The sequence below is a fragment of the Podarcis erhardii genome, assembly GCF_964252035.2.
Source record: "Podarcis erhardii genome assembly, chromosome: 5".
Taxonomy (NCBI): domain Eukaryota; kingdom Metazoa; phylum Chordata; class Lepidosauria; order Squamata; family Lacertidae; genus Podarcis; species Podarcis erhardii.
The window spans coordinates 79,974,606-79,999,746 of record NC_138509.1 but is presented as its reverse complement, the minus strand read 5'-3'; the positions used below and the strand labels follow the sequence as shown (position 1 = coordinate 79,999,746).

At 42.5% G+C, this 25,141-nt stretch overlaps 1 protein-coding gene across 10 annotated transcripts in view; it reads right to left on the bottom strand.

Moving 5' to 3' along the window:
• The window catches only part of LEKR1 (leucine, glutamate and lysine rich 1), a 70,286-nt gene that overhangs the window by 29,055 nt on the left and 16,090 nt on the right, over nucleotides 1–25,141 (bottom strand). For 7 of the 10 annotated variants that reach the window (XM_081862437.1, XM_081862440.1, XM_081862439.1 and 4 more), the window contains 4 exons: nucleotides 14,832–14,951; nucleotides 12,476–12,651; nucleotides 10,489–10,674; nucleotides 1,820–1,901 (listed from right to left, as the gene is read on the bottom strand). In XM_081862437.1, coding sequence (XP_081718563.1) covers nucleotides 1,820–1,901; nucleotides 10,489–10,674; nucleotides 12,476–12,651; nucleotides 14,832–14,951 — 564 coding nt within the window. The remainder of the gene's footprint in view (nucleotides 1–1,819; nucleotides 1,902–10,488; nucleotides 10,675–12,475; nucleotides 12,652–14,831; nucleotides 14,952–25,141) is intronic. The other 3 variants (XM_081862443.1, XM_081862442.1, XM_081862435.1) reach the window with 1 other exon arrangement.

The following is a 25,141-nucleotide window of genomic DNA, read 5'->3' as shown; positions in this document are numbered from 1 at the left end:
TAGATCTCAGCCTCGCTTGTTCCTTTTATGAGCTCTACACTCTGACTTGGCAGGATTTCCTGTTTTCTTTGTGGCTCTTGCATTCACGTTGTACAAATGGGTCCCACCACCACCACCACCTTGCTGCTGGAAATTGTACGTTGGAGGAGTGAGAGGGTTGTGTGCCACTGTTCCTTATCACCGCAGTGCTAGATGCCATGTACTCAGAATCTGAAACAAAAATGGGCTTTTGTCCATACTGGTTACTTCCCACAAATCACGTCAGCCTGACCCACACGTGACATAATATGTGCTTTCAGGTGTGGGGCAGGTAAAGACGTAGCTGCCACTGCAATCAGGAGCCTTAAAGTGGCCAACCAATGGCTATTGATCATGATAACTACTATGGAGTTCCATGTTTGGAGGCAGTGGACCTTTGGTTTGATCCAGCAGGGCTGCTACGTTCAATTTCCTTGCAGTGTAAAAGATTCCCAGTATCTCCTGAATTGTTTTTCTAACTTCTCTATTCATTCAAAAATACACTATGCATGTAACCTCATTAACTCTCTTGATCCCCAAATCTAGCAGTGGCAAGGATATTGAGTTGGAAGTTACAGGGTCACCAGCAGAGGAAGAGGACTGGGTTTCTGGCTCTAAGCATGATGCTGGTGTTCAGGAGCCCACTGAAACCAAGACTGGCAGGCAGCACCAAGACCCATAGGACCACAGCCGGGAAAATAATAATAATAATAATAATAATAATAATAATAATAATAATAATAATATTTTTTTATTTATATCCCGCCCTCCCCAGCCAAAGCCAGGCTCAGAGCGGCTAACAACAGTAAAATGATACAATGATTGACTTTTTTCCAGGTCTGAGGAACTGAGTGTCCCCCACTCCTACAGTACAATGGCGCAGGGAGTACACCAAGTGGAAAATCCAGGAGCACAATAAGAGAAGTGTCTGTCTCTTTAAAAGACTATTGCTCTCCAAAATAAGAGGAAACATAGGAGATCAAAAGGGTTCGTTTCATTTCCAGCTCTCCTTGGAACAAGTTGCTCACTAAGACATCTATAGGTTGCTTCATGGGATCAGAAGAGGACAACAACCTACAATGTAATAAGGCACCACAAGGATAATAAAATAGTGTTATGAGTTTGTGGGTCCCAGACTCCCCTAAATTCCTGGGTCCAGTAGATGTTAAGATTTAATTAAGGCTTGGGGTGCTAAGCTGTGTGCTTGACACTTCTAATCCCCTGGAATCAGTAAGTGTTAAAAGTTAATTAAACTAAGCTAGTTTGCTGTGAGGTGATGGGCTATTAAGAGATAAAGCCATAGCTTAGGTTAGAGAAGTTAGTGTTAGGAGTGATGTCACTGAGAAGGAAAGCAGCAAGCTGGGGGCAGGGAGAGAGAGAGCAATGTTGTCTGTCTGAATCCAAGGCTGTGACTATGGGAGAAACAAGACCCTCAATGAGGTGCTAATGCTGCGAACCCCTCAATTGTAGGCTCAGGTTGTATAGATCTGTAAATAAACCCTGTATCTTAAAGACACCGCAGCCTCATTCTGAAAGGAAACATGAACCCTAGGTAAGTGCTCAGAGACTGGGGTGGTGTGAAAGGAGATTGAGGCTGCATGCAACAATATGTTCCATGTCTTATATATCTTGAAAATAAAAATCAACACTACTCTCAGTCCTTAGCAGACTTGAGTAAACTAACCTTGTATTCATTATCTCTTACATTTTAGCACATAATTACAGGGGAATCAGGCAGAAAAAAACGATACCTGTTATGAATAAAATTTATACCTGATATGAATAAAATTAAGTGTCTTACACAAATAGTTCTTTATAATGGCTGATTTCGGCAGCTGCTTTCTGGAACTCGTGCTCAATTGTCTCTACTTGACTTGTTAAATCTGAAATGAGAAATTGTTAATATATATTATCATCATTTAACATTATTATTCCATCCTGCATTCTTCCACGAAAGCCCATAGTAGGCTGCGCACATTACAGCAGGTAGTCTTTTTTAATGCTCTCATTTGCATGTCACTTTAAACCGCAGTTAAAGGAAGTGGAACATGGCCATTGAAGCTAGTAGCCATACCATCCAAGTTGGTGGCCATCACTCTCTCCTGTGGGAGCTAGTGCAATAGTTTAATTGTGTGTTGCATGAATAACTTTCTCTTACATGTCCAGACTCTTCAAATGTTCAGCTTCAGCCATATCAGAGCTTAGCTCCCAGCAGTTCAGGAGCAGCAGGAATGAAGGAAGAACCAAGCGCCCATGATTTCAGCATCATACACCAGCATGCTGTGAATTCACCTTACTTCATCTGTGACTTAAAGTGATACAAGAACAAGGCACCTTTCTACAAAACCAGAAGTGTATAATAAACATCCTGTATATAAGCGTTTTGTAAAAAAAAGTCAAGCAGCATCAACTTCTGAAACTGATAGGCACTGATAGGAATTGGTCTTTCAACAGATTTTGCATTACTGATAGGAAGTAATTAGTACGTTTATTTTGTTTTCTTACTGTCTATTCTGGACTGATTTTAAACTTGCACATAATATTGTAATAACCTGTACTCTAACAAATCATTCTGGAAATAAAAGCCACCAGTTTATACAACAGTCCAATAAATCCAATTTCAGGAAGGATATTCTTAAAAAAATATTTTTGTGCTGTCCTATTCTTAAGGTGCTATAAATTCTTATACACTATCATTAGCCTAGGGAACATTTCTAAAAATTCAAACAATTGATATTTTAGGCAGCTGGTATAGACAAGTGATGATACTATTAACTCAGAGAGGGCAAATTCACACTTTACAGTTGGTGAGATTTTTGCAGATGTAGGAGTCACTCCTTCATCAGCATCCATGGGGCTAGTGTAATGCACACGGAAACGCTGTTTACCTTCCTGCTGGAGCAGTACCTATTTATCTACTTGCACCCTGGTGTGCTTTTGAACTGCTAGGTGGACAGGAGCAGGGACCAAACAACGGGAGCTCACCCTGTCGTGGGGATTTGAACCGCCAACCTTCTGATCGGCAAGCGCTAGGCTCTAAGTGCCCCATAAATAACCTCACAACCAAACAGCATTTGATGATAATTGCTGCATTAATCTTGGCACCCCTTGAATTTGAAACTATTTCTACCCTGATGTACTTCATATGTACATCACAGATAACTCTATCGTCAATGTTGTCTAGCATATCCAGAGTACCTGGGTACTGCATGTACATAAGGTGTGTAATCTAAATAAAAATGAATGGAAAATGAATGACAACTTAGATAGAACCTTCTTAAGATGATGTTAAAAAGAAGAGGACAAATGGCTTTGCCCAAACATTAATTTGCTTTGAACAATTACAGTGGGCCATACGGACAAATGATCACTGCAAATGATGGAGAAAATAAAGAAGTTTCACAGTCACTTCCCCCACCCCCAGGAGTTAATCTGTCAGCTTTTGTTAGCACACAGTGGCTGCCAACTTGCCTTGCTTCCTGCACCCTGCTGTGGGTATACTGAAGCACCTCAGATTGTACATCTCCCAAGCCTGCTGTTTTCCCCTCAGTGAAATCATTTAAGCCAACTGACTGGCAGTGGCAGGGAACAACAATAACAAAGCTTCAAAATGCCTGGACTAAATGCAACCCCAGAGAAAGACACACAAACACACATACAAACACACACAGCCACAATAATGGGAAAGTACCCGAGAGCTTAGCATTCCAGAAAAGCAGCCATGTCAGCCTGTAAATACGTGGTTGCATATAGCCTTGGGTGCTTAGTTTCTGAGTGGAAAGGTGACTCATAAATGTTTTAATTAATAAGAGCAGTAGGAAGACAACAGGTACCTTGGACTTAGTGACACATGACAGATTAAATTCTATTTCTTTAGTTCAGTGGTTCCCAATTGGTGGTCCATGGACCCCAGGAAGTGTGCACAACCCATCCAAGGGGTCTGCAGCACCACTCATGTAACAAAAACTATCATAGATATATCAAAAAAATCAAAAGTAGGGGGTCCATTGCTTGGCCTTTCAAAAACAGAGGGTCTGCATTTCTTAGCTAATTGCTTTACTTACTTGTCGCAAAAAAAAAATGGAAAGCTTCATTTGTATTCAGAATATTTAGCTTATGTTTTTCATAGAACAATGTTTTTTATGCTGCCCTTCAGATATAAGCATGTGAAAAATCTGACAAGGACAAAAAAACCCAACCCACATAACTGTAGATTATATCAAAAAGGTATTGTCAACAGCTATAACAGAAGCAGTCATGGCGACCCTTTCGTTACAGCTCGAACATTCCAGAGATATTAAAGATGGCACACAATGATGTCAAATGTTGAGATAACAATAGGTGAACCTTTTACATAACCCCCCAACCCATCTTCTTAGTAAAACCTCATTTACAGAGAGGAAAACGAAAGTACACGCAACTGGAAGAGCTGTTACGTAAATATGTTTCAATAATTATTTCAATATAGCAATGGCAAACCTAGACAGCATCTTAAAAAGTCAGAGACATCACCTTGCCAACGAAGGTCCATATAGTTAAAGCTATGGTTTTCGCAGTAGTGATGTATGGAAGTGAGAGCTGGACCATAAAGAAGGCTGGTCGCCGAAGAATTGATGCTTTTGAATTATGGTGCTGGAGGAGACTCTTGAGAGTCCCATGGACTGCAAGAAGATCAAACCTATCCATTCTGAAGGAAATCGGCCCTAAGTCCTCACTGGAAGGACAGATCATGAAGCTGAGGCTCTAATACTTTGGCCACCTCATGAGAAGAGAAGACTCCCTGGAAAAGACCCTGGTGTTGAGAAAGATGGAGGGCACAAGGAGAAGGGGACGACAGAGGACGAGATGGTTGGACAGTGTTCTCGAAGCTACCAGCATGAGTTTGACCAAACTGTGGGAGGCAGTGGAAGACAGTGTTGGAATCCTGCCTCGGTCAGAGGAATGTGCCACGCTCCAGGCACCGGCTGAATTCCTTGTTGACCTCCCCCTGCGACTCCCGGCAGGAAAACAGGCGAGGTCTGTAATCGGCGATCCTTCCCAGATGTGAGAAGAACACACCACTTCTTCTCTCTCCTCCTTGCTATCCCCAGGGAGGGGAAAGAAACAGACAGAAATGTATCTACATGCTTTTATTTCTGTCTTTTGCAGCCATACAGATAAACATGTCTGCACACTCCTTACATCAACAGCAGAGAGAATATAACTCCACCCATGTACTTCCAGTACAGGTCAGATGACACACTGAGCTAACATCCGGTGCTCAGAACGGTGAATGGACTGCCCCTTTCTTCCCATGGCAACAGTCACAAACATCAACATCCTGTCTGGCTTTCCAGCCACCTGCAGCTGAAGAAGCTGCTGCTCGCTGCTGCATTGCTCCTTTTTGGTAACAGACAGGAGTGCCTGGTGTGCTCTGGTCCATGGGGTCACAAAGAGTCGGACACGACTAAACGACTAAACAACAACATGACAGATAATTCAGCTGGAGAGATCAATGTGCTTGAGTAAGCTGCCTTATGCAGACCATTGGTCCATCCAGCTCAGTACTGTCTGCACTAGGAAACCTTTGACCCTCCAGATGTTGCTGAACTGAAATGCACATCAGCTCCTGCAAGCACAGCCAGCACCCAGGGAGGACGGGAGCTGTTGTTCAAGAACATGTGGAGGGCCAAAGGTTCCCCATACCTGGTTGACATTGACTGGTTGCAGATATCCATGGTTTAAGATAGCAGACTTTCCCTGCCCTTTCTGGAGATGCTGGCAATTGAACTTGGGGCCTTTGTATGCAAAGAATGTGCTCCACAAGGCTAAGCCACAGCCCTTCCCCAACAGGAGTTTGTCCTGGGATAGCTCAGTAGGCAGAGCATGAGACTGTGAGTTCAAGCCCCAAGTTGGGTTAGAAAACCCCATGTGGTCCCTTCCAACTCTACAATTTGATGATTCTATGAAATATAAGAGAAATAAGTATGCTTTACATATCACTTACTCATTCTCTCACACACAAATTATCAGGCCTCATCAAAATACATGAAGAAACAAGAAGTTCCTTAAGAAAATTGGTATATTGTAGGATTAATGTTACAATTAACCTAAAAGTTAAGCACCTGATGAGTCAGTCTAATCTATGAAGGGTTATGCCATAATAAAATTTGTCATGTCTTTAAAGATACCACAGAAAGGCAACAGAATACCAAGGCCGCATGGCTGACAACTAAATCTGTCACAGACCTTACACTTTTTCCACTGGAAATGCCTACATTTGATGACAGCATGTGTGCAGAAGCTGCAATGTGTGGGGGCCATTCCTGTCAAGGATTGGCCTCCACATTCATGCCAGCCACTACTAAAAACACATACTACACCAAGTATGTAAAACCTCCAGGTAATAAGGCTGATTCGTGGGGTGAGCAGCCTTTGCACATTACAGCTTGTGCATACAGCCGCTTGCCACAAAGAGCATTTACAGTGGTACCTCAGGTTACATATGCTTCAGGTTACATACGCTTCAGGTTACAGACTCCGCTAACCCAGAAATATTACCTCAGGTTAAGAACTTTGCTTCAGGATGAGTACAGAAATCGTGCTCCGGCGGCGCGGCGACAGCAGCAGGAGGCCCCATTAGTTAAAGTGGTGCTTCAGGTTAAGAACAGACCTCCGGAACGAATTAAGTACTTAACCCGAGGTACCACTGTACTACAGTTTCCTGTCAGGGTGTAGGGGGCATTACATGAGGATCAGCCTCAGGTTATTGATAGGACTGTTGCTGTTCTGAGCTCTTTGGAGGGAGGGAGGGAGGGAGGGAGGGAGGGAGGGAGGGAGGGAGGGATAAAAATGCAATAAATATGTTTACTGTGCTTGTTGACGTCATGGTGTTGAGGATCTTATTTTACAAGCAGCAAGAGAAAATTGACAATTATTTTGCATGCCTGTCTCTTTTAGGTTATGTTCTCTGCAAAAAGTTCTAGTCCGGTTAGTACACTGAAACATTAAGCACATGGGAAATTAAATTACAAATAATGGCTTTCTGCACACATTTTTTTTAGTCTTTCTGGCTCCCCTAGTGGGAATAGATTGTTTTGTTAGACATTTCTTTTAAAATGCTTCCATTTACAGCAAAGCAGAAACATAACTGATTAAAATATATTTTGGTTTGATTAGTTATTTCCCGGGAAAATAGTAATTCAGCCTATTAAGTTTTTATTTTTATTTTCCTTCATGACAGTCACGATGTTGTTGTCTGTTTGCTAAATACCTATACCACCCTTTATCCACGGAACATAGGGAGGTTTACAATGTAAAATGTTTATTGAAAATAAGAGAACATTCACCCTCTTCTGGGGATAAATAGGAATTTAGTTTACTGATTTTCCGGTCATACTGACCTCTAAGAACAGAAAGGCAGATTAGAGAAAGAAATATGAATATTTAAAACTACTTCAGTGAGAACAAAATGTGCAATTATTAATATGTGGTTTTTATTTTTACTTGCCAACTATAACTGCTCCATCACTGCCTGTTACTCAATGCATTTATCACTCTTAATAAAACAACTAGTTCTAGATAACTGCAGCTTCATTATAACAAAGTAATTAGATGTTTGCAGTTTTTCCCCCAGCCCACTGCTTAAACTTTCTCCAAGTGTGTTCGCTATGGCAATGGAATATTAGAAAAGGGGGAGGGAGGGGCATCTCAGTCTGTGCCTGCTTTCCTATCTGCCCCTTACAGTGGTGATGTTGCAGCACATAGTAAAGAGGATCTTGATCTTATGCGGCAAGAAGAGCAACGGGACTAGAAATTTAAACTACTGCAATGTGTTATACGTGGAGCTGTCTTTAAAAATAACTCAGGAACAGCAATTGGCCCAGAACAGGACTGCAAGATTCTCCACTGGAACGGAGCAGTTTGATGCCTGTGTTTTGCAAGTTGCCCATCCATATTCATGTACAATTATTGTGCAGCTTTGACCTCTGAAGTCCCAGGCAGCTTGGGACCAGGTTATCTGAAAGGCTACCTTCTCCTTTAAGTATTCCAATAACTTCAAGGTCTTCTTTGGAGGCCCAGCTTCAATTTCCCTGTTGAATGATATGAGGTGGGTAGCCAGAAGGCTGTCTTGGAAGGAGCATCTCCGTTATGGAACCACCCTCCTAAAGTCGGTTTGCCCTATGCAATCCTTGTGGTCTTTTAAGTTCACCCAGGCTTTCTAAGTAATTTATCTAGGGTTTGCAGAAAGTTTTGGGTTTCTTGCTGTTATTTATGCATATTTTATGGTTTATGCCTTATTTTTTTTATTTAAATGTATACTTCTGGATTGAAAACAACTCAGAGAACGTTATGCTGTGCGGAAGCAAACAAATGTCAAAAAATAAATAGTGTGTGTGTGTGTGTGTGTGTGTGTGTGTGTGTGTGTGTGCCACATGAGCTTGTGAGGCTCAGGCAGGTGTTTTACATCTCCTTCATTGTGCCCAGATCCAGTGGATTCCTTGGCGTTACATGTCAAGGGCTCCTTCTGCAACAACAGCACATGCTAAAATGGCAAATTCCTCTGTTCATTGCTGTATCACTGTTACCATTGGCCCTGTAATGAAAGCCATTCCGTACCATAACTACCGCTGTTCAGGACTTGAAATCACATACTGTGAGAGCAGCAGCACTCTGCAATTACACTGTCATTTTGATGAAGCAAAGCTACTTTTTGAATAGCACAACCTGTACACTTTTAGAATATTTTAGTTGCCGGTCAGGATCACAGACTGAATGATGGCATTGGCTTTGAAATGAAGTTTTTGAATCAAAACAGACAGGCAGCACACTTTTTTTAAAAAAAACAACAACACCTGTTAATGCCTGCATTGGACTTGTAAAATGAACGTAACACGATGCGTCTTCAGTTTCAGAGAGGAGACCACAAGTCACAATTAGGAGAGGTCCCAGGTTGTGCCAAAACAGACAGGCGTTGGATGAGCCTAAGAACTCTGTGCCTGGCTCGATTCAGGCTTCACCAGGGATGCCAAAGGCACTAAAATGATCAGCTAGAACAAAGGGTGCCTCTAAATGAATATTAAAAAGAGATTCACAATACTGAATTCTCTTTTGAGCTCTCATTTTAATGCATTTATTTATTATTAAAAGTTGTATCCTGTCCACATGCTGTTGCAATGTATCCATGCATCCAGAATATTATCTAATCCATCAGTAGAATGTGCTTTTCTCCACTGGCATGCTGCTCCATCACTGCCACCTCATCTCCTGTTTGACAAACAAAGAGCCCTACGGCTGAGTGCCTAAGATGGAAGTAGTACGACCTCCTCCTGTCTTTGGCAATCAGCTGCTAGGAGCTTTATGATACATAATGCAGACACAAAGCTAGTGTGTAGCACGGTACTTAAAAGGGACTCCTCGAATTTTGGTCACATCCATGCCATATGTTTAAAGCACATGGCTTCCCCCAAGAAATCCTAAAAACTATAGTTTCTTAAGGGTGCTGGGAATTGTAGTCCTGTGAGGGGTCAACGACAGTTCCCACAGTTATTGGGAACACGTTACTTCCGGGTTTCGCCACTCGCACATGCGCAGATGCTCAAAATGACATCACGCGCATGCGCAGAAGCGGCAAATCGCGACCCGTGCACATGCAGACGCGGGTTGTGTTCTGCTTTGGATGCGAACGGGGCTCCGGAACGGATCCCGTTCACATCCAGAGGTACCACTGTACTCCAGGTTCTGCTCTGGCTTCCTGTACGTCGGAGAAAAATGTTGTGGAGAGATTTGAAGGGGAGAAGTGGTAGATGGGAGAAATCCACCTTTCCCCAGCCTTCTGTGTTTCCTCAGAAACAAGTTTCTGGAGATTAGTAAGGCTATTAGAGGAGTCTGGCACATCTGGTCTAGCATCCTGTTCTCAGAGTGCACATGGGAAGCCCAGAAGTAGGATATGAGTGCAACAGTACTCTCACCCCAAAAACCAAAGTGGAATGAAATTGCTGTGGTAGTATGAATGCACTCTATGGGCTAGTTAGGATGTAATGAAGAATAATGGTTTCTCAGTACATTAATGAACAGTTGGTTCATGAGCAACCCTCTCCCCATGTGGCTGTAAGGAGATTGGGAACACTGCTCTTCTTTCAAAGTAGCCACAGTTCCTCGTTATGTCTGTAGTTGGGGAACTGTGGCTGATTTAAACAGTGATTTCAAATTAGCCGGGATCTGAAAGTACATTTTGATCCTGGCTTTCTCCTTAACATATCACCGTTTAAAGAAACCACAGTTCTCTTAAGCTCAAAAATAATGGGGAACTGTGGTTACTTTGAAAGCAGAAGTGAAAACCATAGAAACAGAGGAGGAAGCACATGTGAAATGATGGCGCATGGAGATTTGTACATGTACCTCTAAGAATGGCCGACTACAGCAGGATAGAAGTTTTAAACATGCTGCTTGTCAGTGAAGCCAGCTGCTTGTTCTAAAATTAACACCCACCTTGTGTTTTCTTCTGTAGTTCGTGACATCTGTTTTGTAATTCACTCTCTCGTAAGAGAGTCGCCTGGAGTTGCTCAGCTTGCTGCTCAGCTGCGTCTGATATCAACCTTAAACGCTGCACCTCCTCCTGGAGGAGCAGATTTTCCCTCTGGCATTCACCCAAGCTTCGGTTCAGACTGGATATTTCTGAAAGGTAATTGGATTTCTCATCAAAAAATAAAAAATAAAATTCCAGATACCATCACAAGAAAAATGACTGTCCTCGGTTGTATAGAAACAACTATTCAAGAAAGAAGAATGAATTTCAATTAATTTTTGCTGGCTATTTAAGTACTGCAGATTCAGTATCTACACCTACGAAGATGCCATCACTGTTAAAATAAATTATAAATAAATAAATAAATATGATTTTGATATCTTTGTCCCAGCTTCAATTTAATTGTCAATTTGTATAGTATTTCTGTATTTGACAAGTACCAAGCATATGTGCTGCTCCTCATCCAGACTTCCTTTGGCTAAGTATGCATAGTTATTGCCAGTCACTGCTGGAATATACATGAATTGTGACAAGTCAGGGCTGAAGGACCAAAAATCAGAGGTAATTGTAAGTGTGGTCTGTATTGCCAAGTGCATAAACAGTTACAGAATTTCAAAATGGCACTGCATGCAGAGGGGCACAATGTTCTCAGGTTCCTGAACCTTAATTTCTTGCCATCCAAACTCAACATTAACAAAAGAAGCACTTTTAGAATGACGTATTACAGAAAGAATGGGGAAAGCATGCACATATTTTTACATTTGCCTCATGTAAGATAGTCAGAACATTTCTGCACTAGCTACTCAGAAAAACCAGAGACAGTGTCGTATTCAGCAAGAAAAGCACATGTATCAAGTCAGCTGCTCTCAACATTTACAAAACCTTCCATAGTTAACTGACCAAAATAACAACACATCTGAATAGGAGGAGCTGGGATTTCATGCAGATTACAAAAATAAAAAATGTGCATAAAAAAGAATCAGGGTCACATATATCTAGGGCAAAAACAACATTAAAATGGATTTTCTTATAACATATATTATCTAATCAGATGTCTGACCGGGGCCCAATGTCAAAATAATTCACTCATATCCCTATATCCTGCTATTCTGTTCTGAAAAGCTGCAGTGAATTTAACACTCGCACAAGAACCTGAGATCACCTGGAAACAGAGAGAACAGCAGTGGCAGAGGCAGCATCCTGCCAATGTGCCTCTTTTGCCCTTTGCGAACAAGAACACAGCGAGTTCTCCCATTGCCAACCCCTTGAGGCGCCTTTGGAGACTTCAGATTCCATGACCCTTCATCTCTATGACTTAAGGGGAAGGTTGACAGTTGTTTTTCCTGTGAGGCAGAAAATTCCCTGTGTTGGATTTTGTTCAAGTCATTTCAACGTGACCCATAAAAAACGGTCAACAGTCATAAGCTACTGCATGCAGCTAATTTTTGTGGGCAAAAGCTGGCAGGGAAGGGAGAGGACTGAGTTTTGATTTTAGAGACCTGGACCCAAATCAGAGCTCAGCTATGAAGATCGAGGAAGCCATTCTTTTCGACGCCGAGACCTCATTGATGTGGGAAGCCCTTGGTAAGGCTGTACCCATTTCAACTCACAAGACTAAATGCCCAGTGATAGCTTAAAAACTTTCTTTAAAAAGCACCTTTGCATAGGAAAACAGATTTCAGTGAGGCTGGGGCATAAGGCTTCTCCCTGACATCTCGCTTTTTCTGTAGCTTTATTATAATTAAAGATACCATCATATCGCAGCCGACCATCTAAAGTAGTACGGGCAGTGCACAGGTTTACTGCCTCAGCAATAACTAGTTTTTAGTCAGATATACTTTACAAGGGTGCTGCGAAGACAAAATAAATCAGAAGTGTAAATCACTATTAAAAGTCTGTAGAAATGACCAAGAATCAGATGCTGGGGAAATTCGTAATCTGGTAATTTACCTGTCAATGCTGTTAAATTAATCTTTTTTATGTGTAAAAAAATCTCTCCTTTGAGTGCACTCCATTGGCTTAGAAAGTCAAATATTCCTCCTTTAACACTGTGTACCTCTCCTTTGATAAAGGGAAGGAGAACAAAGGCTTTCTTTAGGATGAATTTATGTCGTTCCAATGTTTTTCTGCCAAAAAGGAAAAGAAGAACTAATTGGTAAATGGTTTTTTAAAAACAAAATAGCACTTTGAAAAAGAAGCATTTAAAAAAATTATTGATTTATATCAATAAAAGAAGCTAATTGAGTTTTCTGCCTTGCAGTTGGATTCATCAATACTTGGAATATGTTTCAACATTTTCAGCTAAGCTTCATATGGCAGTTATGACTATGTTTACCAAATACCTCTCTATCTCGTGCAGCTGGCACACCTAGCACATGCACTTTTGAATTCAACTTGCATGATTATTTAGAATTATATCATTGTTTGGACAAAATGGGTGCTCTACAAAAGATTACAGCTAATATTCAGACATAATTTTCATGGATTAATTTTTTTAATGCCAAACAATTTGTAGGCATCTTGCATTTTTGGATAATTTTCTGATTCAGAAAGACATCAGTCTGTCAAAAATCTTGATTTGTGGTAGAGATGGCCAAACTTTGGCTCATGAAGTATAGCTCCACACAGTTAAACAAATGAATGTGTATTAATGAAGACACTTGTAGGGAATTCCTGTGTGAGGGCTTTCAGTTTGCTGAAGCCATTCTCCTTTTTACTCCCAGCCACAAATTGGGATCAAGGGAGAAGATGGGGAAATACCATGGTGATTTGTTGTGGTCCAGTGCAGGAGGTTTCCAGGGATTATGTGCTAGACTAGGGAACTGAGAGAAGAAGTAAGCAGGCTGGTTAAGGGGAAGTTGGGTAGAGAAGAGCAGCAAAAGAAGAGGCATACATAGGTAGACAAAGAGGCTTTCAGGAAGTTGGACAGTGATGACAGAACCACAAAGCTCGATTTAGGATAGCAGTTGACAACAGAAGACCATGTATAATTCACTTCTCAGCTGCATCACTATTAGATAACTCTTGGGCACAGAAACTTTGGACATTGCCAATACTTAGTCTGTTTAGAAGGTTATAGAGCTAGACATCATGAACACTGGAAAATACTGGACACAATTTAAAAAAAAAACACTTTGGGGTCATGGACGGGGTGAAGTAAAGAATTCAGACCCACTATAACTCCAACCTTGCCAACAAAGGTCCGTATAGTTAAAGCCATGGTTTTCCCAGTAGTGATGTATGTAAGTGAGAGCTGGACCATAAAGAAGGCTGATCGCCGAAGAATTGATGCTTTTGAATTATGGTGCTGGAGGAGACTCTTGAGAGTCCCATGGACTGCAAGAAGATCAAACGCATCCATTCTTAAGGAAATCAGCCCTGAGTGGTCACTGGAAGGACAGATCATGAAGCTGAGGCTCAAATACTTTGGCCACCTCATGAGAAGAGAAGACTCCCTGCAAAAAACCCTGATGTTGGGAAAGATTGAGGGCACAAGGAGAAGGGGACGACAGAGGATGAGATGGTTGGACAGTGTTCTCGAAGCCACAAACATGAGTCTGACCAAACTGCGGGAGGCAGTGGAAGACAAGAGTGCCTGGCGTGCTCTGGTCCATGGGGTCATGAAGAGTCGGACACGACTAAACGACAACAACATAACTCCAACCCAGAAATGCATGTGGAGTTATCTATGTGTCTTTTTGCTTTCTTCCCCAAATGGCAGTCCCCCCCCCTTCTTCCCCTATGAGGAAGTTCTGAACCCAGATTACAGCAAAATATACTTTCACTTGAACATACAATCTGTTATTTGTGATTGCTTGCAAACCAGAATGCCACCTGCTTGTCTGACAGCATAACATCTGAATGCAACCTATGACATGGGTCACATGATTACCTATGTTGTGGTTGACTGGGAACAAGCCAAAGTGAGCCTTTGGGTGTGTACTTTTTACCTTTACTTCTCCCTATGTGACAGAAGGTGAGTGAAAGGTTCCACATTCACTTCAGAGCAACTACAAACTCAGAGAATTGTGGTTTTCCTAATTAAAGTTTGTTAACAAACCAGAATCTGAAACCACCATTGAATTGTTATTTGTTTAAACTAACTTTGGTTGGAGCAAGCTATAGTTTCCAAATACAAATGTAACACACCTGATCTACTAATCATAGTTTACGGAAAATCATAGGAATGAAGCATTTCAATAAAAACATGTGGCAGCTAATGTTATGATTTTACCAGATATATCCTACTGCGTGCATCACAAAAAAAAGTTATTTCTCCTACCTACTGCCTTCTGAAATCTCTTACCGCAACAGCTGTGTTTGTCTGCATGAAACTTCATTCTCTTTCTGGAGGCTCCTCATCTGTTCATTTAGATTTTGCATTGCTGCTTGCTTATTTTCAAGCTCCAGAGATAAAGTTTTTATCCTATAAGAAGTGTAAAAAAAAGGAGGGAGGGGGGTTAAAAAAGGTAACACCACCATCTGCCTAATAAGAAATCAATGCCTTGGATCCAAAAGTACCCTTCCTTGAGAAAAAAAGCATCTTCTGTTCATGGAAGGGCAGCTGCTGATTTAGTGGAAGAACGTTGCACTAGACATGTGAACTAAAGCCCTGAAAGGCTATTGTTAAAGACCTGATGATACAGTGAGGGATGGAGGAACACCCCGGCATCCTGCTTGTAAATATTGTACTGACATATCTGCCTTTAACACCAGTTGTAAAGTCATGTTTTGCTCAGCATCTTCTACTCAGCAGATAGAATGCTCCAACATAAGCGCTCTTTTTTTCTTTTCTTTTCTTTTGCTGGCACAGCAGATCTTTCCATTATCTTTTGATCACTGCACAGTTTTAAAGCAGAAGGATTTTTGTCTTCTTTTCCCCATATTCTTACAGCCGGAAGCTGGTATGATTTTGCTTTGGCAGGAAGAACAAGGGGAGGCTGGTGGTGGCGGCGGTGCAGAAATTAACAGCAAATTTAAAAACTAATTAATTGTAAGATATTTTATACTTCCTTCAATAACCACAAAAGGCATTCAAGATTCGGATTACATACAGTTTATTTAAATTTAAGACTGTTTATCAATTAATTAAAAGCCTGGCGATTAAACTAAAAGGCTTGAGATGATTAGCATTCTTAGACTACAATTCAAAGCCCTGGTAGGCAGTGGGGGGATGTGATGAAGTGGCATAGCCACTGTCACATCTGTAGCCCCGCTGCTCATCCCTGCTACGGTGGGACAGGGCAGCTAAGTCATACTTGGAGATGTAACTAATTTAAGTTCACTCATTTCAGCGGGTCTACTGTGGATATTCCTTTAGTAGAATACAACACATGGAATACTGAGGAACTGACCACTCAGTCATGCAAAGACAACCTGCCTTAGATTACTGGCTCATTCACTCACTCACTCATTCATTCATTCATTTCTGTTGGTAAATAAAGGTCTGCTAAACACTTTGTAAAGCCATCCTTTTGTGGTACCTTCGTGACAACCAGAACTGGCTTTTTAAAGGCAGCTGAAGGTAGTTTGAAAATGATTCATGCTAGCCATCTTCATGCATTCAAAAGGGGGGCAATGTGCATGGGAGGGGGCAGCCACTGCCCCCAATCAACCTATGTCCACTATGCACAGGGGTGTTTTGTGAACAGCTTGAATCCAGACTAAGTTGATTTTAATGGTGACTTAGTTGATTTTAATGGTGACTTACACTGATGTCAATGGGACCCAAGTTCAACTCCTTTGGGGTTGTGGTCCACCTAGATTCTACTCAGAGAAGATGTGCCGAAATAAACGGACAAGTTGGTTATGTCCAGTAATTTCAATGAGTCTGCTACATACTAGATACAACCCTTAGTCTGGATGCAACCCAGTGTGCAGTTTGGGAGCCCAGCCTGCTATCAAGATGTTCCACCATCATCACCATGTTCATCATCTCCAGCTCTGAATGGCTGAAAAAAGCTGGTGTGTTAATTTACCCCACTTTCAGCTCAAACCAATTTGCAAGTTTTCTGTACTCCAGAAACCTGCAAAACTGGTTTGACCTGAGGCAACGGTAGGACAAAAGGAAAATATGGGGAGGGTCCATATCAGTGGTAGAGCATATGCTTTGCTTGCAGAAAGTTTCAGGTCTGATCACCAGCACCTTCTCCAGTTAAAAAGATCAGGTAGCAAGTGGTGTGAAAAACCTCTGCCTGAAACCCTGGAGAGTCCCTAGCTGTCAGAGTAGGCAATACTGAACTAGATAGACAATGAGGGCCCTTTTCCTATGTGAATAATACAACATGAAAAGTGAAACCTCTTAAATCACATGCAAACGTTTAAAAAGCTATCTGTCCCTAGCCTTGGTGTTCCTTGTTAAACCTCTCACAATGGAGTACATTTCTTTACCCTATAAAACACATCCCACTGAAGCTGCAAACGCGCTGAAATACCAGACGCGATCAGCAGATCCAAAGGATGTAAGAACTATGGTGTGTGAATAGCACAGTCTTATGCTGTGCCCTTATCTCTGGCGTCCAGCTTCTGCCAATTGGATGCCCTTAGATAGCTATCAAGCAGTTTTCACTTTTTAAGAGAATCATAGAATCATAAAGTTGTAGAGCTGGGAGAGACCCTGAGGATCATCTACTCCAATCCCCTGCAATGCTGGAATATGTAGCTGTCCCACGACTTCCGGGTTAGCGCGAACGGCTAATGGCGGATTCCCTCCGAGCTCCGGAGGGAATAGGCTCTGCTGAGGACGGGTCTTGCCGTGCCGGCGACACGGGGACCCTCAGAAACCGCAGGCGCGGAAGCCTGCGGACTTGGTGACTCGGTGGGCACCTTAAGCGCCCTCCCCGACCCACGAAGAGCCTTTTTAAAGGCTGCGGAGAGGGTACGGAGAGTGGCGTGGTGCTGAGAGTAGACCGCTACCTCAGTAGAGCGAAGCCGCAAGCCATGGCCGGAGAGCGCTGACTTTCTTCCCAAAATTTGGACTGGATAACAAAGGACCCGTGAGTAGTGGAATTTGGACTTTAAAAATTTTATCCTGTGAATTCGGCACGATCGGGGGATGTGTTAAAGGGAAGTCCGCACCCCCTCTACTTATAGACGTTTCAAAGCAAGGAACGGAGAATTAAGGCGGAATGAATACTGTTTTGATGATTTAAAAGTTTCTCACAAATTTGATAGAACAAGATTTTTGTGCTGGAGAGAAAGGGAATTTGGAACTTTGTGTGTATCCCCCCCAAAAAACCCGGGAGTGTCCTATTTGGGTCCCGGAGGAAGAAGTGAAAGGAGTTTGACAGCTGTCAAAGAAGCTGTCAAACGGGCGGACAAAGTAAAGAATTTTGCTATTTAATAACTCTTGGAATTAAAGCTGATACATTTGGACTGAGGCGATTGGAAACAAAGTATTGATAATAACAAAGTAACAGATTATTGGAAAAGGACTACTAAATAACTGAAAGCCCCCTAGGGGGAATTAGTGACATTACAATGGCTGCAGAGGGAAAATTACTGGCGGAGATAGAAAAAATGTTTTTTCTCGTGGGAATCCTGCAGGAGCAGAGTATGGCTCTGAGTAAAGTTTTTATGACCTTGAATCCTGAAACAAACAACTCTGCTGAATGCACAAAGGAGATGTACGATAAAAATTCTGCAGCTGAGCAGGAAGAGATGCCTTTGGAATTGACAGAGAAAAAAGAAGGAGTTCAGACACTACAAGTGGAAAATATCAACCAGAAATCTGCAGCGTTAGAGTATGAGCAAGAAGACCTCTGGATTACAGACCTGCGAAAGATGAGAAAGAAGAAGAGAGAAGCCCCTGGAGTACTTGGAATATTAAAACTAGAAAGAACAAAGCAATATGATTGGGACTTTTCTCTTGAGTATGGAAAACTAGATGGTCTTTCGCAGCAAACACTCTTCAACATTCTGAATGAAAGAAAATATGATCTGACTCTGACTGAACTCCTTCGGGGTCTTAGGACCATCAAAGAGGACTACCAATATAGCTGGCAGAGAGGGACTGACAGAGAATCAGACGCCTCGGACGTGAGGAATCCGGGCTAGAAATATTTTTTGTTTGTTTTCTGGACATTTGTCTAGGAAGGGACAGAAACCGGGGCAGGGGGGGGAGAGAATAGAATTATAAAATGTTATGTTTTGTTTTACTTGGTCAATGTGACCTATAATTAATATAATAAAGGGAAAATTTGTGAAGGGGAAGTTAGATCGACCTTAAAAAAAAAAGAAGTTAATGATTATAAGAGAATTGGATAGTTGAATACAGATAAACAAAAGATTTTAATTTTTAAAAGCAATGTGAATATCTTTAAGAGGTTAGGTAAGAACTTGCTGAATTAATTTTGGAATTGGGATGTAAGAGGAGGGGGTGGGGGGAAGTCAATGAAAGTGGGTAAAGAAACTTAGGGTATGTAATTGTATTTGTGTGTTTGTTTGTCTTTGCCTTTGTGTGTGTGTCTGTTGTTATAAAATGTAAAAACCCAATAAAAATTATTTAAAAAAAAAAAAAAATATGTAGCTGTCCCACACAGGGATCAAACCTGTAACACTGGCATTATAAGCACCATACTCTAACAGGCTAGAAGTCATGGGGTTGCATCCCACGAAGCTCTACTCAGAGCAGCCTCAATGAAATAAACAGAGCTAATGTCATCATGTCCATTAATTTCAGTAGGTCTACTCCAAGTAGGATTTAGTACGATTTAATTCACAAATGTATGCATTTCTGTGTACTCATGCATCTCCAAAATATGGAGAAGCCCCTATGTTATTTTTCAGTAGCCTGACCTTGACCACTTGACTGGACCCCAAAAAGATTTCACTTCAAAAAAACAGAATGGCCAATGAGAACAGTATGGAGCCAGCATGGTAGTGGTTAGGAGAGTCAGACCACCACTGGAGAAACCTGGATCCCATGATGAAGCTCGCAGTGATCTTGGACCAGTCATTCTGTCTACCTAACCTGACACACAGGGTTGTTGACAGGGATGTGTACAGTGGTACCTCAGGTTACATATGCTTCAGGTTACATACGCTTCAGGTTACAGACTCCGCTAACCCAGAAATAGTGCTTCAGGTTAATTATTATTATTATTTATTTATTTATTTATACCCCGCCCATCTGGCTGGGCCTCCCCAGCCACTCTGGGCGGCTTACATAAAAACTGAAGAAGTGTGCATGCACACGAAAGCTCATACCTAGAACTAACTTAGTTGGTCTTTAAGGTGCTACTGGAAGGAATTTTTTGTCATAAAAACCAAAAATACAGTAAAATATTACACGTTAAAAACTTCCCTGAACAGGGCTGCCTTAAGATGTCTTCTGAATGTCAGGTAGTTGTTTATCACTTTGACATCTGCTGGAAGGGCGTTCCACAGGGCGGGTGCCACTACCGAGAAGGCCCTCTGCCTGGTTCCCTGTAACTTGGCTTCTCGCAATGAGGGAACCGCCAGAAGGCCCTCGGCGCTGGACCTCAGCGTCCGGGCAGAATGATGGGGGTGGAGACGCTCCTTCAGGTATACTGGACCGAGGCCGTTTAGGGCTTTAAAGGTCAGCACCAACACTTTGAATTGTGCTCGGAAACATACTGGGAGCCAATGTAGGTCTTTCAAGACCGGTGTTATATGGTCTCAGCGGCCGCTCCCAGTCACCAGTCTAGCTGCCGCATTCTGGATTAGTTGTAGTTTCCGAGTCACCTTCAAAGGTAGCCCCACGTAGAGTGCATTGCAGTAGTCCAAGCAGGAGATAACCAGAGCATGCACCACTCTGGCAAGACAGTCCGCAGGCAGATAGGGTCTCAGCCTACGTACCAGATGGAGCTGGTAAACAGCTGCCCTGGACACAGATTTGACCTGTGCTTCCATGGACAGCTGTGAGTCCAAAATGACTCCCAGGCTGCGCACCTGGTCCTTCAGGGGCACAGTTACCCCATTCAGGACCAGGGAATCCTCCACACCTGCCCGCCTCCTGTCCCCCAAAAACAGTACTTCTGTCTTGTCAGGATTCAACCTCAATCTGTTAGCCGCCATCCATCCTCCAACCGCCTCCAGACACTCACACAGGACCATCACTGCCTTCACTGGTTCTGATTTAAAAGAGAGGTAGAGCTGGGTATCATCCGCATACTGATGAACACCCAGCCCAAACCTCCTGATGATCTCTCCCAGCGGCTGCATGTAAATGTTGAAAAGCATGGGGGAGAGGACAGAACCCTGAGGCACCCCACAAGTGAGAGCCCAGGGGTCTGAACACTCATCCCCCACCACCACTTTCTGAACACGGCCCAGGAGGAAGGAGCGGAACCACTGTATGACAGTGCCCCCAGCTCCCAGCCCCTCAAGACGGTCCAGAAGGATGTTATGGTCGATGGTATCAAATGCCGCTGAGAGATCCAGCAGAACTAGGAAACAGCTCTCACCTTTGTCCCTAGCCCGCCAGAGATCATCAACCAGTGCGACCAAGGCAGTTTCAGTCCCATGATGAGGCCTGAATCCCGACTGGAAGAGATCCAAATGGTCCGCTTCTTCCAGGCGTGCCTGGAGTTGTTCGGCAACCACTCGCTCAATCACCTTGCCCAAGAATGGAAGATTTGAGACTGGGCGATAGTTGGCCATCGTGGCCGCATCTAAAGATGGTTTTTTAAGAAGCGGTTTAATAACCGCCTCTTTCAGTGGGTCTGGGAAGGCTCCCTCACGGAGGGAAGCATTCACCACCCCACGAAGCCCATCGCCCAGTCCTTCCCGGCTAGCTTTTATAAGCCAGGATGGGCAAGGATCCATGAGACAGGTGGTTGGTTTCACTCGTCCAAGCAGCCTGTCCACATCCTCGGAGGTAACAGATTGGAATTGATCCCACTCAACTTGACTAGACAGAACTCTAGCACTCTCCCACCCTGAAGAACTTTGCTTCAGGATGAGAATAGAAATCGGGCTCCGGTGGCATGGCGGCAGCAGGAGGCCCCATTAGCTAAAGTGGTGCTTCAGGTTAAGAACAGTTTCAGGTTAAGTATAGACCTCTGGAACGAATTAAGTACCACTGTATAATGTATGCTGACCTGGGGTCTTTGGAAGAAGGATGGGATTAAGACATTAGTTTAATAAAACACATACAGTCTGTACACTGAAGACTTGCACTCGCTGGAGAGTTCTCCCCAAAATTTAACAGGCTTTTGATGAAAATGACCGATGTTTGCAGGATGCTGTGAATAAGGCGTTAAACATTATTAAAGGCAGAACTGAATGTCCTTCTCCTTGGACATTTTAATCAAACATACTGAAATTTTTTGAAATGAAACACAGGCATCTAATCTTTATTCAAGGCAATATAAAATATAATAGGGAAGTATAGGGTTACACCATTAATATGCACACCAGCAATTCCTTGCCAACAGAGGCCTTTAGCAACACCAGAGACTGGTAGCTTTTGAAAACTGAATTGCTTAAGCTAATAAAACTTGCAGTGACACTTCTTGAACTGAGCTTATTGTTCCTTATAAAGTAATTCTATTCATCTGCATTTTACTGCAACGATTCAGGCTAACATTTGATACCCATAAATTACATCCCGTCTCCCTTTTGAAAAATAAACAGGAAAATGAACCACCAACAACTTCGTCATGTTTTCTTTTGCCAAAAAAAGAGCAATTTTTTTGTCTGATTCCCAGGATTGGGTGATAAATATCTCCCGGGAATGCCTTGAAAAGAACAGCCAGCTCTCCCAGTTTTGCTGAAAATTGTACATGACATAATTCTTACTGGGTGTGCAATAAAGAAGTGAGTACAATCAATTATTTTTAGATCAGCACTTCTGAAGTTGGCTGGTCCATTCCTTCTCCCAAGTAGGAACACACCTCTTTGAGGATCCCCCAGTGTGATTGAGAAAAAAAGAACATGAGGTTTACATGATAGTGGCTGTTCTCAAGGCATAGTTGAATTTCCAAGAGGCAGTGTGGTGTAGACTAGAACTGGAACCCCTCCCCCCAAAAAAAAATTTCAGGGAAACATACAGAATTGCAGAGTTGGAAGGGACTCCAAGGGTCATCTAGTCAAACCCCCTGCAATGCAGGAATCTCAACTAGATCGTACATGACAGGTGGCCTTGCAACCTTGGGAGAAATCATTTGCAATGGGGTAAGAATAAGGGCAAAGTAGCAGACACTCTCCCAAGCTTAGTGTCCGGGGAAGTGAAGGAAGTTTCCTTCACTTTCCGTTTGCAAGTTGCCTTCCTTCAGTGAAAGACAAACATGGCTTAAGTTTGGATGATACTGTACTGGTTTAATATTCTGTAACATCTTAGACCAGGGGTCAGCAAACTTTTTCAGCAGGGGGCCGGTCCACTGTCCCTCAGACCTTGTGGGGGGTCAGTCTATGTTTTTTTGGGGGGGGGGAATGAATGAATTCCTGTGCCCAACAAATTACTCAGAGGTGTATTTTAAATAAAAGCACACATTCTACTCATGTAAAAACACCAGGCAGGCCCCACAAATAACCCAGAGGTGCATTTTAAATAAAAGGACATATTCTACTCATGTAAAAACATGTTGATTCCCAGACCATCTGCGGGCCGGATTTAGAAAATGATTGGGCTGGATCTGGCCCCCGGGCCTTAGGTTGCCCACATCATGAGTAGCCAAACTAAGGCCCGGGGGCCAGATCTGGCCCAATCGCCTTATAAATCCAGCCTGGGGACAGTCCGGGCATCAGCATGTTTTTACATGAGTAGAATGTGTAGTTTTATTTAAAATGCATCTCTGAGTTATTTGTGGGGCATAGGAATTAGCTAATTTTTTCTCCGCCCCCCCACAAAAAATTATAGTCTGCCCCCCCACAAGGTTCGAGGGACAGTGGACCAGCCCCCTGCTGAAAAAAGTTTGCTGACTCCTGTCTTAAGACTAATCATGCAGCTTACAAGGCAACTCTAGTCCACAAAAGCTTGTGCCATTAAATAGACTGTTGGGTTACAGTTAAGGGAAGCAGGGCCACTCCATAGGCTCTGCTGAGAAGCCAGCTTCAGCTGGCTTTTCCACTCCCTCAGTTATCACCTGGCAGCAGCCATTAAGTCAGGCTGCAGGCAGGAGGGAGGGAGGGAGGGAGGGAGGGGAAGAAGGCCCACTCTATAAACTCAGCTGATAAGCCACCAACTTTGGCCTCTTTCTCCTTTCCTTGAACTGTTTCCTTTCCAGCTGCTCATCATCAGAACTTTGTAACTGAAAACTAGTGCCTGTGTTTGCTTTCCCCTCTCCTTCCTCCCAATCCCTGTTTGTCTTATGCTGTTATTGTTCAAAGTATTGTAAGCCTGAGAACTGTCCTATTTTTAATCTTTGTAAGTCAAACTGGGAGCCTTTGCAGCTGAAGAACAGGGTAAAAATGCTTTAAATCAGTGGTTCTCAAAAGGTGTGACAGGGGATGATGGCAAGTGTGGCAGGAAGAGTCAAAGACAATCAAAGAAACATTTAAACATTTCAGTATAGTATAGTATAGTATAGTATAGTATAGTATAGTATAGTATAGTATAGTATAGTATAGTATAGTATACTTATTATTATTTTGCACAATATGGATAGATCTTTTCAAAATGAGAGCAGGAGCATCAAGTGATACTGAGGACAATCCTAGTTGAGATCTTTTTGTTTTCCAATGTATTTCTTAAAAATAAGAAATTTGGTGTGGTGCAAGCAAATTTTTCCCCTGAAAGTGTGGCCCAGAGAATAAAGTTTGAGAACCACTGCTTTAAATAAAACAAGCCTTTAAGGTGCTGCAGGACTTCTGGTTGTTTTGCTGTGAAGACCTAAATCAAGTACCTTCCAGAAGAGTTTTTTGTTTCTTAGGCTTCTGAGGAAGAAAGTCAGACTCCTCAAACTTCTATGAAGCTGCAGTTGCTGAATATTGAGACAGACCACCTCTGGTCCATTAGTCTGAGATGTTTTTAACTGGAGAGAAACCTAGGATTAAACATGAGACCTCCTGCATGTAAACATATGGTCAGCTGCTGAGTCATGATATGCTCCCCTCACAGGCCTGTTCATAACAGGTGAGACTACTTCATTTTCTTGAAGACCTGCCTGCTTTTCTCAGCAATATATTTATTTGACTCTATGAGAGTATAAAATACTGGTAAGTCATGACAATTTCAACAGTGCCTCTTGGTGTCAAGGGAAAGCACAGTGCTTTAATGACAAAGGTTGGTTATAATTTTTTTGGTTCAAATGTGCAACAAAACCATGCCCTCCTGACTGTGTTTCCCACATCAAAAAGTCAAACTGGAGAAAGAAAACTCTTTGTCACTTTCCTAATTTTTAGCACATGAAACCATGAAAAGCATACTATGCTCCATGGATAATTAACTCTGGGCACTAAATGGGGGGGGGGGGGGAATAACAACTAAGAACATGCTGATCTCCTCTGCACTTGCACAGTTCACATAAACTGTGAAACTGAACATCTTGCTATCACAGCCAGCATATGGTCATCTGCTAAACACAAGATAAATTGGCACAAAGCGAGATATCTTGAGAACCAGTGCTGATAAGGAAAATAGAAGGCAGGAGAAAAGAGGTCAGCAGGCATCTAATCCAGGAAAAAATGACGGGTCCTTCCTCAAGGCTGTGT